This window comes from Canis aureus, chromosome 3 (assembly GCF_053574225.1).
Source record: "Canis aureus isolate CA01 chromosome 3, VMU_Caureus_v.1.0, whole genome shotgun sequence".
Taxonomy (NCBI): domain Eukaryota; kingdom Metazoa; phylum Chordata; class Mammalia; order Carnivora; family Canidae; genus Canis; species Canis aureus.
The window spans coordinates 60,041,137-60,056,801 of NC_135613.1; the positions used below are offsets into that span (position 1 = coordinate 60,041,137).

The 15,665-nt window shown below is 41.4% G+C and overlaps 1 protein-coding gene across 1 annotated transcript in view; it reads right to left on the minus strand.

Annotated features, from left to right (window-relative positions):
- Window positions 1–15,665, minus strand: part of MMP20 (matrix metallopeptidase 20) — a 47,472-nt gene that overhangs the window by 11,316 nt on the left and 20,491 nt on the right. The window contains exons 7-8 of the mRNA XM_077884341.1: window positions 9,926–10,062; window positions 8,405–8,561 (exon numbers count right to left, since the gene is read on the minus strand). Coding sequence (XP_077740467.1) covers window positions 8,405–8,561; window positions 9,926–10,062 — 294 coding nt within the window. The remainder of the gene's footprint in view (window positions 1–8,404; window positions 8,562–9,925; window positions 10,063–15,665) is intronic.

Sequence of the window (15,665 nt, forward strand, 5' to 3'; positions counted from 1 at the left end):
TATTACTTATTACTTATTTCTCTACAAAGTCTTTAAATAAACAGATCAATTTTCAGTATACTTGGGGCATCCAGGAAAGAGGGAATGTGTTCTGCTTTGCATTAATCATGTCTCCAGTCTGTCTGCATAGAAAGAGTGACTTAAGGATGGAAAGGGGCTGGGGCCTGTAGATCTGCATATCATTTTACACAAAATTCAGAAAACACTGACTGTCTCCAAGGATGATGGAGTCTCTGGCACCCCTAGTCTCCAGGAACTCCGTAGAGTAGCCTCTGCTCTGCTGTTGCTCAGCAAGAGAGAATATCTATAGGGAGAAATTAGCCAAAGGTAATGGAAGTAATGTAAAGAAAGAGAGACTAGTTGGATCATTTGGGCCTGCCAGGAAGAGGAAAGGAAGGAGTAAAACCAAATGGACATATAGGGAAGAAGCCCTTGTTGGTAAGTTTAAGCAGCACATCATGAAGTGTGTGGTGGCATTAGCATGGTAGAGCTCCCTTTTGGATTTCACCCTGTATTTCTCTGTGGCTGCTTCCCTATGAGTTACTACTACACTGACATGGGCTCTCACTCCTACAGCCTGAACCAATCTGACCCCACACCAACACCCATCCTCAGTGGGGGGAGCTCTTCAATAGTTTTCTCATGGCACATCATTCACTAGAACTGGTCTCACTTTGGGAGTTCATGGATACTCTCCCTGAAACAAGCATGTCCAGAGACTTCTCTTACCTTGGCACATCATTTGTGTCACACCCTGATGTAGCTTGAGGACCGAAGAAGGATGTGATGAATGACTAAGGGAAATAAGTCACACACTGTCAATTGAATTCTTGATCTATAACTTGAGGCTCTGGCCTTGTGAGTTTTGAGTATGACCATGTACTTTACTGACAGAACATTTGTCTCCTTTGGTTTTTCCTCCCATTTCCTCCTTCTTCCTGTTTAGAACAGGATGTAGTGACCAGATGTCACTGGCCACCTTGAGTCTTAGGGCAACCATGAGAGAGGCATCTACGTGTTAACAGCAGAGCAAAATGTTAGAAGGAACTTGGGGCTTAGCGACCATGAGCTCACCTTGTCAGCTGTTAAGTCTGTTAAACTTCAGACATGTTAATATACAGAAAAACAGACCCTTAAGTGTTTCAGCCACAGCTACTTTTGGGTCTCTCTTATTATCTGCTGAACATAATTTCTAACCAATACATGGCTTCATGTGACAAGAAGATGTCATACATGTGAGGCTCTGCTAAAACAGGGTTATGAGGGTTATGGAGTTTGCGGGGACAGGGTTCACTATGGAGAGGCTAAAAACAGCCTTTTCTGAACTTCTAAGCTGTGGTCAAGGTTGTTTTATTCTTTAGTGCCTGAACAGTGTGTTGCAGTACATTTGGCAGAGGACCCTCATTGGTGAGAGGATTGTCTATGCTTTGCCAAAAGTTGGAGTTTCAGTGCAGTGTTGGGGCCTTTGGTCTTTAAAAAGGAAATTCCCTTTGAGCAGCTCTCTGCTCTCTTTTGCTGCTCAGAGTACTATTGAGGTTTAAATGATCATTTGTTAATAATCACAACTTTGTAAGCAGGTATTTTTTGATTACCATTTAAGTTCCTACAATTACTGAAAAGTTACTCTATTTGAGCATCTACTATGTGCCAGGCTCAGTGCTAGTATCTACATGTGTTACTGACTTAATCCTCCCAATAACCTCAGAAATTTAATTTTAGAAGTGCCTAATACCTTCCCTTAATACCAAAATGAGTCTTTAACATTTGAGTTAATCCCCCAGACCAACTTTTTAATGAATCTGTCTTATCCAGATTACTGACTTTTCCTTAATAGACACTCACAAAAGCCTAGTTGGAAAGGTGCATTGTGATTTTCTTGGGGTGGAATCAGGCCTCATTAAAATCAGAGCCCCTCTCCCTCCTCAATCTTACATTTACAGAGGATTAAAAACCTCTCATCAAGTCTCTTGTGTTAGCTGCTAAGCCTCGCTTCTGCCTTGCTGGAGGTGGATGCTTTGCTGGTGAATAGTAGCTTAGCCCAAAGACCAGACAATGAATGGAGAACTGAAATAATGGGAGAGTGGATAATTCCCCCAGTGAGAGTCAGGCTGTGAGCAATCTTCAGGAAATTAACTGAATAATCATAATATAAATGTCTTCCCGCTCCCACACACATGCTTATACATGCATCTTTCAATCTCATTCTCTGAAAACTCACAGTGGGAGGGGAGTTTCTTAAAACCTATCTTCCTGTATGTCAGCACTGTGATTACAGCCACTTTATTTTAAAGAAAGACGTGGGGGAATCTGCCCAGCAGATATTAGGGGCTTAATAAATACCATCAGGGTTTCAGAAAGGAAGCTCTGAAAGAAAAATAGCTGGCTTAGTGGTTTAATCATTGGACTGGAAGTGACATGTCAGGACACCACATGATAATATGGGCAATGCTACCAGGGCTCTCAGTGGCCTGAATCAGCAGGATCTACATTTGTTTGGCATTCATTTCCAAAAAATAAATTTTCCATTTCATGAAATAGATATGTTCTCCAGTAATACTGTTCTCTCAGTGCCAAATTGGAGAAGATATCAGTCAGGTAGAAGATCACACATGCTTATTTATAAATTTCTTTTATGCCATAGAAATGGCTATTGGAAATGGGTGATATTCCTGTAAAGCTATGATTCAGAATATAAGGAGAGTTGAAGAATTTCCCAGACAAACAAAAACTAAAGGTGTTTGTGATCACTAAACCAGCCCTTCAAGAAATATTGAAAGGGACTCTTTGAGGCACTAAAAGTGAAGGTATAAAGGCAGCAAACACAAAAGCAGTAAAAATGAATGTTTTTATAAATAATCAGTCAAGAAACTCACAAAAAAGGATATAAAATACAGTCACATGTATCTAAAATGTGGGGAGGAGAGGACAAAAGAATGGGTTCAAACCTAATACAGACTGCTATGTGGTGAAAAGATCAGAGAAAAGCTCCAGAAATAACTACAAAACAAATAAAATGGCACTAAATACATATTTATCAGTAATTACTTTGAATGTAAATGGAATAAATGCTCCAAGCATTTTTTTAAAGATTTTATTTATTTATTCATGAAAGACACACACACACAGAGGCAGAGTCATGGGCAGAGGGAGAAGCAGGCCCCCCCTGTGGAATCTGATGTGGGACTCCATCCCAGGACCTCAGGATCATAACCTGTCCCAAAGGCAGACACTCAACTACTGAGACACCCAGGCGTCCCAAAACACTCCAATCAAATGGATAAAAAAATAAGACTCATCTATATGCTGCCTACAAGGGACTCATTTTAGACATAAAGACATCTGCAGATTGAAAGTGAGAGGATGGAGAACCATCTATCATGCAAAAGGAAGCCAAGGTAGCAATATTTATATTGGACAAATAGATTTTAAAACAAAGACTGTAACAAGAGATGAAGAAAGGCACTATATAATCATCAAGGGGACAACCTGACAAGAAGATATAACAATTATAAATATTTATGCCCCCAAATTGGGAGCACCTGAATATATAAAACAATTCAAGACAAACATAAAGAAACTCACTGATGAAAATACAGTAAGAGTAAGAGCTTTAACCCCGATTCCCGGTAATGTACAGGTCATCTAAGCAAAAAATCAATGAGGAAACAAACGCTTTGAATGACACATGGGACAAGATAAACTTAACACACACACTGAGAGCATTTCATCTTAAAGCAGAATACACATTCTTCTCAAGTGCAGATGGGACATCCTCCAGAATAGATCACATATTGGGTCACAAACCAGCCCTCAACGAGTACAAAAAGACTGACATCATACCCTGCATATTATCAGACCACAACATGAAGAAACTTGAAGTCAACCACAAGAAAAAAATTTGAAGGACTACAAATACAGGGACGTTAAACAACATGCTACTAAGGAAAGAATGCATTGATCAGAAAATCAAAGAAGAAATAAAAGACTACACAGAAACAAATGAAAATGAATACACAGTGGTCTAAAACTTTTGGGATGCAGCAAAGGCAGTCCTAAGAGGGCAGTATATAGCAATACAGGCCTTCCTCATGAAGCAAGAAAAATCTCAAATACATACCCTAACCTTATACCTATGGGAGCTGCAGAAAGAACAGCAAGAAGTCTGAAGCCAGCAGAAGGAGGGAAATAATGAAGATTAGAGAAGAAATACATAATATAGAAACTAAAAAAAAAAAAAAAAAGAACAGATCAATGAAACTGGGAGCAGGTTCTTTGAAAAAATTAATAAACTGCTATCCAGACTTACCAAAAATACAAAGGACCCAAATAAATAAAATCACAAATGAGAGAGGAGAGAGAAAATCTGAAACCACAGAAATACAAACAACTGTAAGAGAATATTATGCAAAGCTACAGGCCAACAAATTGGACAACCTGGAAGAAATGGATAAACTCCTAGAAACATATAAACTATCAAAACTGAAACAGGAAGAAATAGGAAAATTGAACAGATTTATAACCAACAAAGAAATTGAATCAATAATCAAAAAACTCCCAACAAACAAAAGTCCAGGGCCTGATGGCTTCACAGGGGAATTCTCTCAAATATTTAAAGAAGACTTAATACCTTCTTCACAAACTGTTCTAAAAAATAGAAAAGGAAAGAAAACTTCCAAATTCATTCTAGGAAGCTAGCATTATCCTAATACCAAACCAGATGAAGACCCCACTAAAAAAAGAAAGCTACAGGTCAATATCCTTGATGAACATAGATGCAAAAATTCTCAATAAAATACTAGCAAACTGAATCCACAATATATTTAAAAAATTATTCACCATGATCAAGTGGGATTTATTTCTGGGCTGCAAGGGTGGATCAGTATTCTTAAATCAATCAATGTGATATATAACATTAATAAAAGAAAGGATAAGATCCATATGATCATTCTAATAGATGCAGAAAAGGTGTTGACAAAGTATAACATCATTCATGATAAAAACCCTCAAGGAAGTAGAGATAGATGGAACATACCTCAACATCATAAAGGCAGAGGCTACAAAAGAGCCAATGGGGAAAAACTGAGAGCTTTTTCTTTATGGTCAGAAACATGACAGGGATGTCTACTCTCACCACTGATTTTTTAATTAAATATTTTATTTATTTATTTATTTTTGGAGGAGGGGGCAGAAGAAGAGGATGAGAGAATCTTGAGCAGACTCCCTGTTGAGTGTGGAGCCTGATGAGGGGCTTGATCTCATGACTTTGAAATCATGACCTGAGCCAAAATCAAGAGTTGGATGCTTAACTGACTGAGTCACCTAGGTGCCCCTTACCACTGTCATTTAACATAGTACTGGAAGTCCTAGCCTCAGCAATCACACAACAAAAAGAAATAAAATTTATTCATATCGGTAAGGAATAAGTCAAACTGCCACTATTTGCAGACAACATGGTGCTATATATAGAAAACCCAAAACTCCACCAAAAAACTGCTAGAACTGATAAATGAATTCAGTAAGGTTGCAAGATAAAAAAAAAAATCAGTGTATAGAAATGTGTTGCATTTCTATAAACCAATAATGAAGGAGCAGAAAGAGAGATTAAGGAACCCATACCATTTTCTTTTTTCTTTCTTTCTTTTTTTTTTTTTTATGATAGTCACAGAGAGAGAGAGAGAGAGAGGCAGAGACACAGGCAGAGGGAGAAGCAGGCTCCATGCACCGGGAGCCCGATGTGGGATTCGATCCTGGGTCTCCAAGATCGCGCCCTGGGCCAAAGGCAGGCGCCAAACCGCTGCGCCACCCAGGGATCCCCCATACCATTTTCAATAGCACCAAAAGCAATAAGATACCTAGGAATCTACCTAACCAAGAAAGTGAAAGACCTTACTCTGAAAACTATAAAACACTGATAAAAGAAATTGAAGACACAAAGAAATGGAAAGACATTCCATGCTCATGGATTAGAAGAACAAATAATGTTAAAATGTCTATACTACCCAAAGGAATCTACATTAATGCAATCCCTACCCAAATATCAACAGCAGTTTTTACAGAACTGGAACAAACAAATGGAAGCACAATAGACCCAAAACTGACCTTGAAAAAAAAAGCAGAGCTGGAGGTGTCATAATTCTGGACTTCAAGTTATATTATAAAGCTGTGATCACCAAACCAGAATGGTACTGGCACAAAAATGGACACGGATCGATAGAATAGCGTAGAAAACCCAGAAATGAATCCACAACTGTGTGTCAACTAACCTTCGACAAAGCAGGAAAGAATATCCAATGAAAAAAATCTCTTCAACCAATGGTGTTGGGGAAACTGGACATCCACATGCAAAGGATGAAACTGGACCACTTTCTTACAACATACACAAAAATAAATTCAAAATGAATGTAAGATCTAACTATGAGACAGGAAACCATCAAGGTCCTAGTGGAGAACACAGGCAGTAAGCTTTTTGACATCAGCTGTAGCAACTTCTTATTAGATATATCTCCTGAGGCAAGGAAAATAAAAGCAAAAATAACTATTGGGACTTCATCAAAATTAAAAACTTCTACACAGAGAATTAAACAATCAACAAAACTAAAAGGTAACCTATGGAATAGGAGAAGATATTTGCAAACAACTGATAAAGGGTCGGTGTACAAAATATATAAAGAATTTATAAAACTCAATACCCCCAAAATGAACAATCCAATAAAAAATGGGCAGAAAACATGAAGAAACATTTTTCTAGAAAAGACATCCAGATGCTCAGTAGACACATGAAAAGCTCATTATCACTCATCATCAGGGAAATGCAAATCAAAACCACAATGAGATCCCACCTCACACCTGTCAGATCGGCTAAAATTAACAAGACAGGAAACAACAAATATTGGAAAGGATGTAGACAAAGGAGAACCCTCTTACACTGTTGGCAGGAATGCAAACTGGTGCAGCCACTCTGGAAAACAGTCTGGAGGTTCCTCAGAAAGTTAAAAATAGAGCTACCCTCGATCCAGCAATTGTCCTATTGGGTATTTACCCAAAGGATACAAAAATACGAATTTGAAGGGGTACATGCACCCTGATGCTTATAGAAGCATTATCAACAATAGCTAAACTATGGAGAGAGCCCAGATGTCCATTGGCAGATGAATGGATAAAGAAGATGTGATGTATACAGAATGGAATATTAGCCATAAAAAAGAATGAAATCTTGCCATTTGCAATGACATGGATGGAACTAGAGAGTATTATGCCAAGTGAAATAAACAAATATCATATGATTTCATTCATATGTAGAATTTAAGAAACAAATAAGCAAAGGGAAAAAAAAAAGAAAAGAGAGACAAATCCAGAAACAGACTCTGAACTACAGAGAACACACTGATGACCACCAGAGGGGAGGTGGTGGGGGGATGGGAGAAACAGATGGGAATGAAGGAGTGCATCTGTCAGGATGAGCACCAGGTGATGTATGGAAGTGTTGAGTCACAACATTCTAGACCTGAAACTAATATAGCACTGTATGTTATCTCACTGGAATTTAATTAAAATTCGAATAAAAGCTTAAATAAGTCACATAAAATGAAAACTCTTAGACCAAAGTTGGGTACTTTCCTGTTTCCAACCAGATCCTATCATGGACCTAAAGTATTTTGCATAGTCAAATACTTAGAATCTGTTTTGTTTTTACCTCTCTCTTCTGAAGTTCCAATGAACAAACACCATGGATGTTAGAGCTGGGAGTAGGGGGGAGGTGTGCAGAGGCAGAGCCTGCCCACCTTTCACATAAGCCAGTTAAGGATAGGAACCCAGGAGGTGGGATGAGGTGAGCAGAGATTGGATGTCAGGGGGCACCTTACTCAGGTCTGCAAGATGGGCAGGGCAACTGTGTATGATCCACTTCATGTAAGAAGAGTCTTCATGTGCTGGGTCAGATAAAAGGACTTTGCAATAAGGGCTTTACCTTTAGGCAGAGCTCTCCTTCAAAGATTCCCACAGTCATAACCACATCCTTTCTGCACGAAATCACAGAGTATTTTGGGATGCATTGGTACCCACATAACAGCAAGTCAGTTCTGTGCTCAGGCAATCCCTGTGGCTAGTCATGTATTTGGGGATGCTGCATTCACTCTGTTAGGCCACTGGGGATCCAGTTAGTAAGTGCATGAAAGGCTAGGATGTTTCATGTGCCAGAGAACAAACAATGGGATTATTGAATGAATGTTTCACTTATTTAGGTGGTTTCATGTCTTAGAGACCATGTCCACTGTGGGTAAAAGGCACCCCAGGAGCCAAGAGGAGCCAGTGGGCCTATAGCAAACTTGCTTTGCATTCTTTCCTGCAAAACGATTTTTCCTTCCTTTTGAATACATCTGGACTATCAAAAGGAGAAAAGCCATACCTGTAGTATTCATCTCCCACAAAGAAAAGGGTCTTCTGCACATCCTTGAGATAGACGGCAGCATCTATTCGCTGCACATACCTTGGGAAGCCAAAGTCATAAATAGTTCGAGGAGGACCTTGCATTTGGAATCCTCTTGTTATCCAGTAGTGGGGGCCTGAAAACAGAAATTAAAGTTTATAAAAACTCTGTACCACTTAATGATGCACTTCATTCATGAGAATTTCTAAGTAGGATCACAAATGGCAGTACTTAATGGGATATTTGCCATGGCTATAGCCCAATATATAAGCTTTTATTCAATTAAAACTACTCTGGAGGCAAAAATCTCTAGTGATGCCTTAGGAAAACAATAATTTTGATACCATTGTGTCTTAATTTAACACATTAATTTTTTTCAAGATACTTCTCATGTGTATAACCTCATTTCAGTCTCATGAAAGAGAAGCAGCTCATGACACACAAATGCTATGATTCTCTCTTTTTTTTTTAAGATTTTATTTGTTTATTCATGAGAGAGAGAGGGAGAGGGAGAGAGAGAGAGTGAGAGAGAGAGGCAGAGACACAGACAGAGGGAGAAGCAGGCTCCATGCAGGAAGCCCGATGTGGGCCTCGATTCTTGGTCTCCAGGATCACGCCCTGGGCTGAAGACAGCACTAAACTGCTGAGCCACCCAGGCTGCCCCTCAACTAGTTTTTTTTTTTTTTTAAGATTTTATTTATTTATTCATGAAAGACATACACAAATAGAGAGAGAGAGAGGCAGAGACACAGGCAGAGGGAGAAGCAGGCTCCATGTCGGGAGCCCGATGTGGGACTCGATCCCGGGACTCCAGGATCACGCCCTGGGCTGAAGGCAGGCACTTATCCGCTGGGCCACTTAGGGATCCCCAAATGCTATGATTCTTAAGCTGGGACTAGCCTGGGACCTTCATCCCTCAGCATCAAGAAAAATAAGCTGAAATTGACAATTACTCCTTATTGGATCACGTCTATTGGCTAGCCACTGTCACATCTGGGAGGTTGACATTACTACAATCACTTCTCACAGGAGGAAAGGAAGGCTCAGATGTTAGAGAACTCTCCACAATCACTCTAATAGTAAAGGGCTGGAGCCAGAGACTGACACTGTGCCCACCTCCTGACCTCACATGTGTCTTTCTACTCCCAGCTGTTTCCGAGCAGGACAGAGCAGCAAGGGCTTTGTTCTGCTTACTTGGGGCTCTCAGTAGGGGACGCCGTGCCACTCTGAGGGGCAGGGACAGCTTTGTAGCCCCCTGGGCCCTGTGACTTAGCACGGAGCCTCTCTAGGGTAAAGCTTTGGCTCTGAGAGCATTTGAGAGCCATTGTCATTCCTGCCGTTGTTCTAGTACAACAGAGTGATATTTCATGCCCATCCTGAGGAGGAGTGATGGGAGCACGCTCAGTGATCCCGGACCACATGCTGACAGTACTAGATGTTCCAAACCCGAACTGGGCACTGCACCCTGCTATTCCTTTCCTCTGGGGATCAGTAGGGTACCTTTGAAGAAGTACGCAGTGCCCCTCTCAGCCACTTCGTAAGCTGCGTCCACGTTGGACATAAGCTGGGGAAAGGAGCTGGTAATGGTGCTGGGCCGGATCCCTGCCATCAGGTGAACCTGCCGGCGCCAGAAAATCCTGTTGGGCAATCCACAAAAGACAGCAGGGTCAAGAGGTGATTCAGATCTTGGACCGACTGGACTTGGACCGACGTATTCTACAAGCCACACTCCAGGGGCCATTTCTAAATGCCTCTTGCCTTTGCTTGCTTTTAAGGGTAATACATCATTTTTTGACCCTAGTTAACAGTTCTTTCCCCTTTTTGTTCTTCTGGCACATCTGCAATCCCCTTTCTTCATCTCCTTAAGGATGTTCAAAACATGGAAAGATATAGCAAGGCGATAACACTGGTGTTTTACACATGTAAGCTGTGCACCTTCCATTTCCAAGTATCCCTGGATACAGATGCCCTTTTCCTGTTCTGATCTTTTAAAAACTAAAATCTCACAAAGATGAAATGATTCTGGTGGACATTATGAATATTACAATTGAATCAAAACTGTAGTTGGGATATGTAAATTATTCCCAATAAAGCCAGCAAGAGCATTACCGATGATCAATTATATTGCCTAAATGCTTATCTACTAAGGTGCTTATGTCCTTGAAATCGATGGCTAGTTAACAGAAAATCTGATACACACAAACTAACTCAAGTTTTAGCCACTCATCCATCCACTCACCCAAAATTATGTCCATAAAACTGTGGCAGCATCACAAGGCTATTAGGCTGAAACATTCAATGTAAATGTGGTCCAGTTTGAATTTTGAAAGTGAAAATCATTTTTATAAAATATGAATAGTAAAAAAATAAAAAAATAAAATATGAATAGTTTACTTGACTCTGTAGAAAGTAGAATCTATACATAAAATTATTTGTGGACAGGGAAACTATAATAAATTTTGACATTTAATTTCCTGGATAGCTAGTGTAGGAACTCCAAAATCTTATGTTGCATTTTCCTGTTCAGTTAATTTAACAAATATTTATAGGGTGCTCTCAGCAAGGACTGCAGCAGATGTTGAGATGAGACGCAGAACAAGACCCAGGCCCTGCCCTCAGGGAGCTTACAGTCTGAGAGTACAGACAGGACTACACCGAGGAAGCAGCTAGGACTACAGAGCTACAGAGGCAAGTTGAGGATGCGAACACAGAGCGTACCCTACAGGAGGGAGACTCCACTGCTGTTGGGGATTGGGTGACAGTGTCCCAGGTGAGGCTGTGTCAGCTGATGATGAATTTAGAAGAGCTGTATTGAGAGAGATGTGTCTTCATGTTTCCTAAAGCACATTGTGCTTTAGAAGATGTAGGCCTGAGTTCTAACTCTGACTGGCATCTCTAAAATCAGGCTTATCATCTCTTAGATGCAAATAATGATACCTAGCCTGTCTCATGAGGTCATTCTGAGGACCCAAGGAGAGATGCATAGGAAAGTGATTAATCCATGAAGTGCCATAGTTTCAATGGACCATACTGTCCATTTGAAACATGATTATTTACGTAGGCCTTACCCACCTGCTAACTGGGCACCCACCATACATGATACACAGGGTGGCAGGCGTCTGTGTTGGGCATGCTGCCTCGCCCCATGCCCTACACATCACAGCCTTCTTTAGAATGTTTGTATTAACAGATGAAACACAGGCTCAGGGAGGCTGGTGGGCCCAAACATCGTCTGGTGGTTAGGGGCAGACAGAGCCGGCTTGGACTCCACCTGTCTCCATGTTCATCTTCACCTGATCTCATCTACTTGTTCAACCCCAGCCTTGTGATCTCTGCTTTCCTGTGTTCACAACTTGACCAACTGTCCAGTCAGATCTAGGCTTTTCTGAAGGTGCAAGGGACCACCTTCCCCTTTCTCTCTGCCACCATGACATGAGCCCAGGTTTGGAGAACCCAGCAGATCTGGGTAATGAAAACAGATAAACGCTTCATGTTCATAGCCTTTCATCTGGTTTTTGGTAATAATGGGTTAATTGGGAACCTGATGAGAAATCCAAAAAAGCAAGTGTTTTTCACTTAATTCAGTATATGACTCTGAAATGCTTACTCTGTTCACGCCACTGTGCTAAGTGTTGACCCAGGCACTGAGGCGCATTTTGGGGGATTGCAGCGGCATGCATGAAGTGAGGAAGGCAGGCAGAGGAGGCTCTATCTGAACCACATCTCTGATGAGGTACAGCGGACTTCCTGCCCCTTTCTCCTTGGGCCCCTAAAGCGGGGAACTATTTTCTTTCATTTTTCATTTAAAAACCAACAGGTGGCTCTAGTCAAACTTCAGCCCTATGTTTCATTGGGCTTAACTAAGAGCACTGACATCCCGACGACCCGGTAGGAGAGGTGGTAAAATGTAATTAAGAGTGCTGCAAACTGAAAAGTATGCTTTTGGAAACTTTCACATGTAGTAGAATCTAAAATTCCTTCCTAAATAAACCTTGATTTAAGACATTGCAGGAATTATGAGGATTCAGTGGAAGTAGAGTGGTCCTTCTAAACCAAGAGTGATTTTATGGCCCTGGAGACACTTGGCAATATTTGGTTACTGTTTTGCTTATCTTCCAATGGGTGGAGAACAGGGATGCCAATAAAACATGCCCCAGTGTGTGGGACAACCCAATCCAACACAGACTTAAAATATTAGCAATGCCAAAGTTAAGGAGCCCTGGTTTAAACAGTGTTATTATAACGTATATAATTATAATGTATTATTATAACGTAATGTATAACCATGAGCATTAGGTAGAAATAAATACTATCCATCACTTATGTAAAGTAACACAAATTCCATAAGAATCTGTAATTATGAAAATTTTCAGTACCTAATGGTCGGTAACAAAACACCAGAACATATACCCAGAGGATTTACCAATTTGGAGCTATAGATTACAATAATAAATTAAAATTGACCAAAAAACCCGAGTATAGTAACCTAATGCATCTGTAAATGGATTAAAAGAAAAACAATCTGAACTTATTGGAAGAGAGCAGCTGCGGGGCATGTTGGAACTGGTTGTGGAAATAGGTTTATCGATAGACTTTATTGATAGCCTATAATCTGATCTTTGGTAAGGAGGAAAAAACAATGGTGTCCATTGATAATAGGGATCTGCTGCTTATATATTTAGTTGTTCTGTTGCTGTCTGTGCTCCCAGGAGCCAATACTGTGCCTGGATATAGTCAGGGCTCTATAAATATTTGTTGGCTCAATGAATGGGCACCAGGGAGTGAAAGCAACTCGTTAGATCACCAATTTTCATGTTCGCTGAGATTTTCGTTCCTCTTTCCCAAAGAATAGCAGCTAACTCAAGGTTGAGATTTGTTCACTTGTGGCCTTCACCCAGGGCAGGGCCATGGATTATCTGTGTTTCTGTCCTCTGGCTTACATGGTGCCTGGTGCACCTGGGAACGTGACTTGCACTTGCTTCTTCCTGTGTCATGTGTAGTGCTCACCTCTCTTCCCTGCCATCTACGTAAGAAGCCTTTCACCTCCTTCTTGCTGGACCGTCAGGGTGATTCAGCTTGAGCTGAGTGGGGATCTTCATGCATCATCATCTTCAGCCCTTTACTCTCCTTGATCTGTTCTCTCTCATCCCGATCCCTGGTTTCAGGGGGAAGAAGGGTCTCTCTTCTTTTTGTTTTTGATGCTTGCAGTGCAATTGCTCTGCTGGGAGCTTGAAACCTGGTTTTATCATTGAATGTGTGACCTCGGGTGAGTCACTCAATTTTTGAGACTCAATTTCCTTCTGTCAAATAAAAGTGAGAATACTAATAACATGTGTTCTCATACTTTAAAGGATTAATTGTGATAATACATATGAAAGTGTCTTATAAGCTCTTGACTACTCTTACAATAATTTATATATCTTGTAAAAAGACATGTTTCACTCTACAAATGTATTGATTGGTGACTGGCAAAACTTAAAGTCTATCAATGGAGCTAGGTTTCTTTCTGAGTTTGCCTCTCTGACATATTTTTGTCACTGGAAACTCTGAGGTACAAAGGGTCACGTCCTTTGCTGACATGCCACTCATTTTGGGAGATTTCACTAACCAGGGCTGCTTATGTCAGAATGCTTTAAAGGCCAAGAAATCAGTTATCATTCATCTCATGGAGCCCTAGAAAAACACAGCTTATGAAATTAAAATCCCAAGTGTAGGCAGTGCTTAAAAATAGTGAAAGCCGGGCAGCCCCGGTGGCCTAGCGGTTTAGCACCACCTTCAGCCCTGGGTGTGATCCTGGAGACCTGGGATCAAGTCCCACATCAGGCTCCCTGCATGGAGCCTGCTTCTCCCTCGGCCTGTCTCTGCCTCTCTCCCTCTGTCTGTCATGAATAAATAAATAAAATCTTTACAATAAAAAAAATAGTGAAAGCCATGCATAGTGCCCCTAACTTGTTAATCATGCCAGAGGAGGCTGTGGGGATCCCTATTTATTAGCCATAACCTGTGAGCTGTAAAGCCATAACCCTCAACCCTAGCCGGGAGGAGGTAGCTCAGAAGAGACAACGATGAGTCAGGGATTGTACCGCACCTTCTGCCTGTTTGTCTGAATTCTTAATATATAACCCAGACTCAGTCTGAGCCAATACAGTGCTGCTTGTTGACTTTTTGTGATGCAATCTTACAGCCAGAAGAGACGTCCCCAGGGAGACTGACGGAGGACGAGGTCCCCTCAGTTGTGTGGGCTTCACTCCCGCCCGTGGACCCTGCAAAATGCCAGATTCCAAAAGTTCTGTCCGCAGTAGGGGTTACTGATTTGCTGTCCCTCCATCCCCCGGTGCCATGCATTTCTGTGTCTCCACTGGCCCCTTGTCATGTCTTTCCCAGGTCCAGGTATTTTCCAGTTCTGAAAAGTCCTTGTTGGACCTTGCTGCCTGCTGTAGCTCTGATCTGAACCCCCCTTCTCCTTGTTACAACACAACTGTCGGGTGAATGGTCTATACAGAGCATTCCCTCCCACTCCCTACCTTTTGCTCTTTGGCTCCTCAGGACCTGGATTCCTCCCTCAGTGCTCCTCTGACATGACACAGGTACATCGTCATGGCCAGTCTGTCCACTGCTTCAGTCCACTGGATGGTCCCAGCATCCTTTCCCACTATTGATTACTTTGAAGATTCATTTATTTATGTGAGATAGAGCACGCATGAGCAGGAGGAGGGACAGAGAGAGAGGGAGGAAATCCCAAGCAGCCTCCACATGGAGCACTGACCCAACACAGGGCTCAATCCCACAACCCTGAGATCACTACCTGAGCCAAAATCAAGAGTCGGATGCTGAATGGACCAAGCCACCCAGGATTCCTTGCACTATTGGTCATTTTCGAAAAAATAGCTTCTTTTCTTTGATTTATGTGAGGCCCCATTGAGGGATTCTGTCTCCGATGTCAAGTGGGTTAAAATTCCAGATGGAGAAATGACACTGTGGATGAAATGAGCAAGTGAAGAAAGCTGAGCACAGCACACAGCACATTGTAAGTGATCATGAAATACCAGCTCTTACTACTAGAGCTCATTTTCAGATCTCTACCTGCCTCCTCCATGTGAGAAGTTGTGCAGCCTGTGGAAGCCTCCAGCTGTGAGTACTCCCCTGAGCACTGGCTGCTTCTACAGGACCTGTTAGAATCGTCATTGTCTTGAATGCAGCACATCTAACACTGAGTTTTTGTGTGTGCCCAGCAAATCGC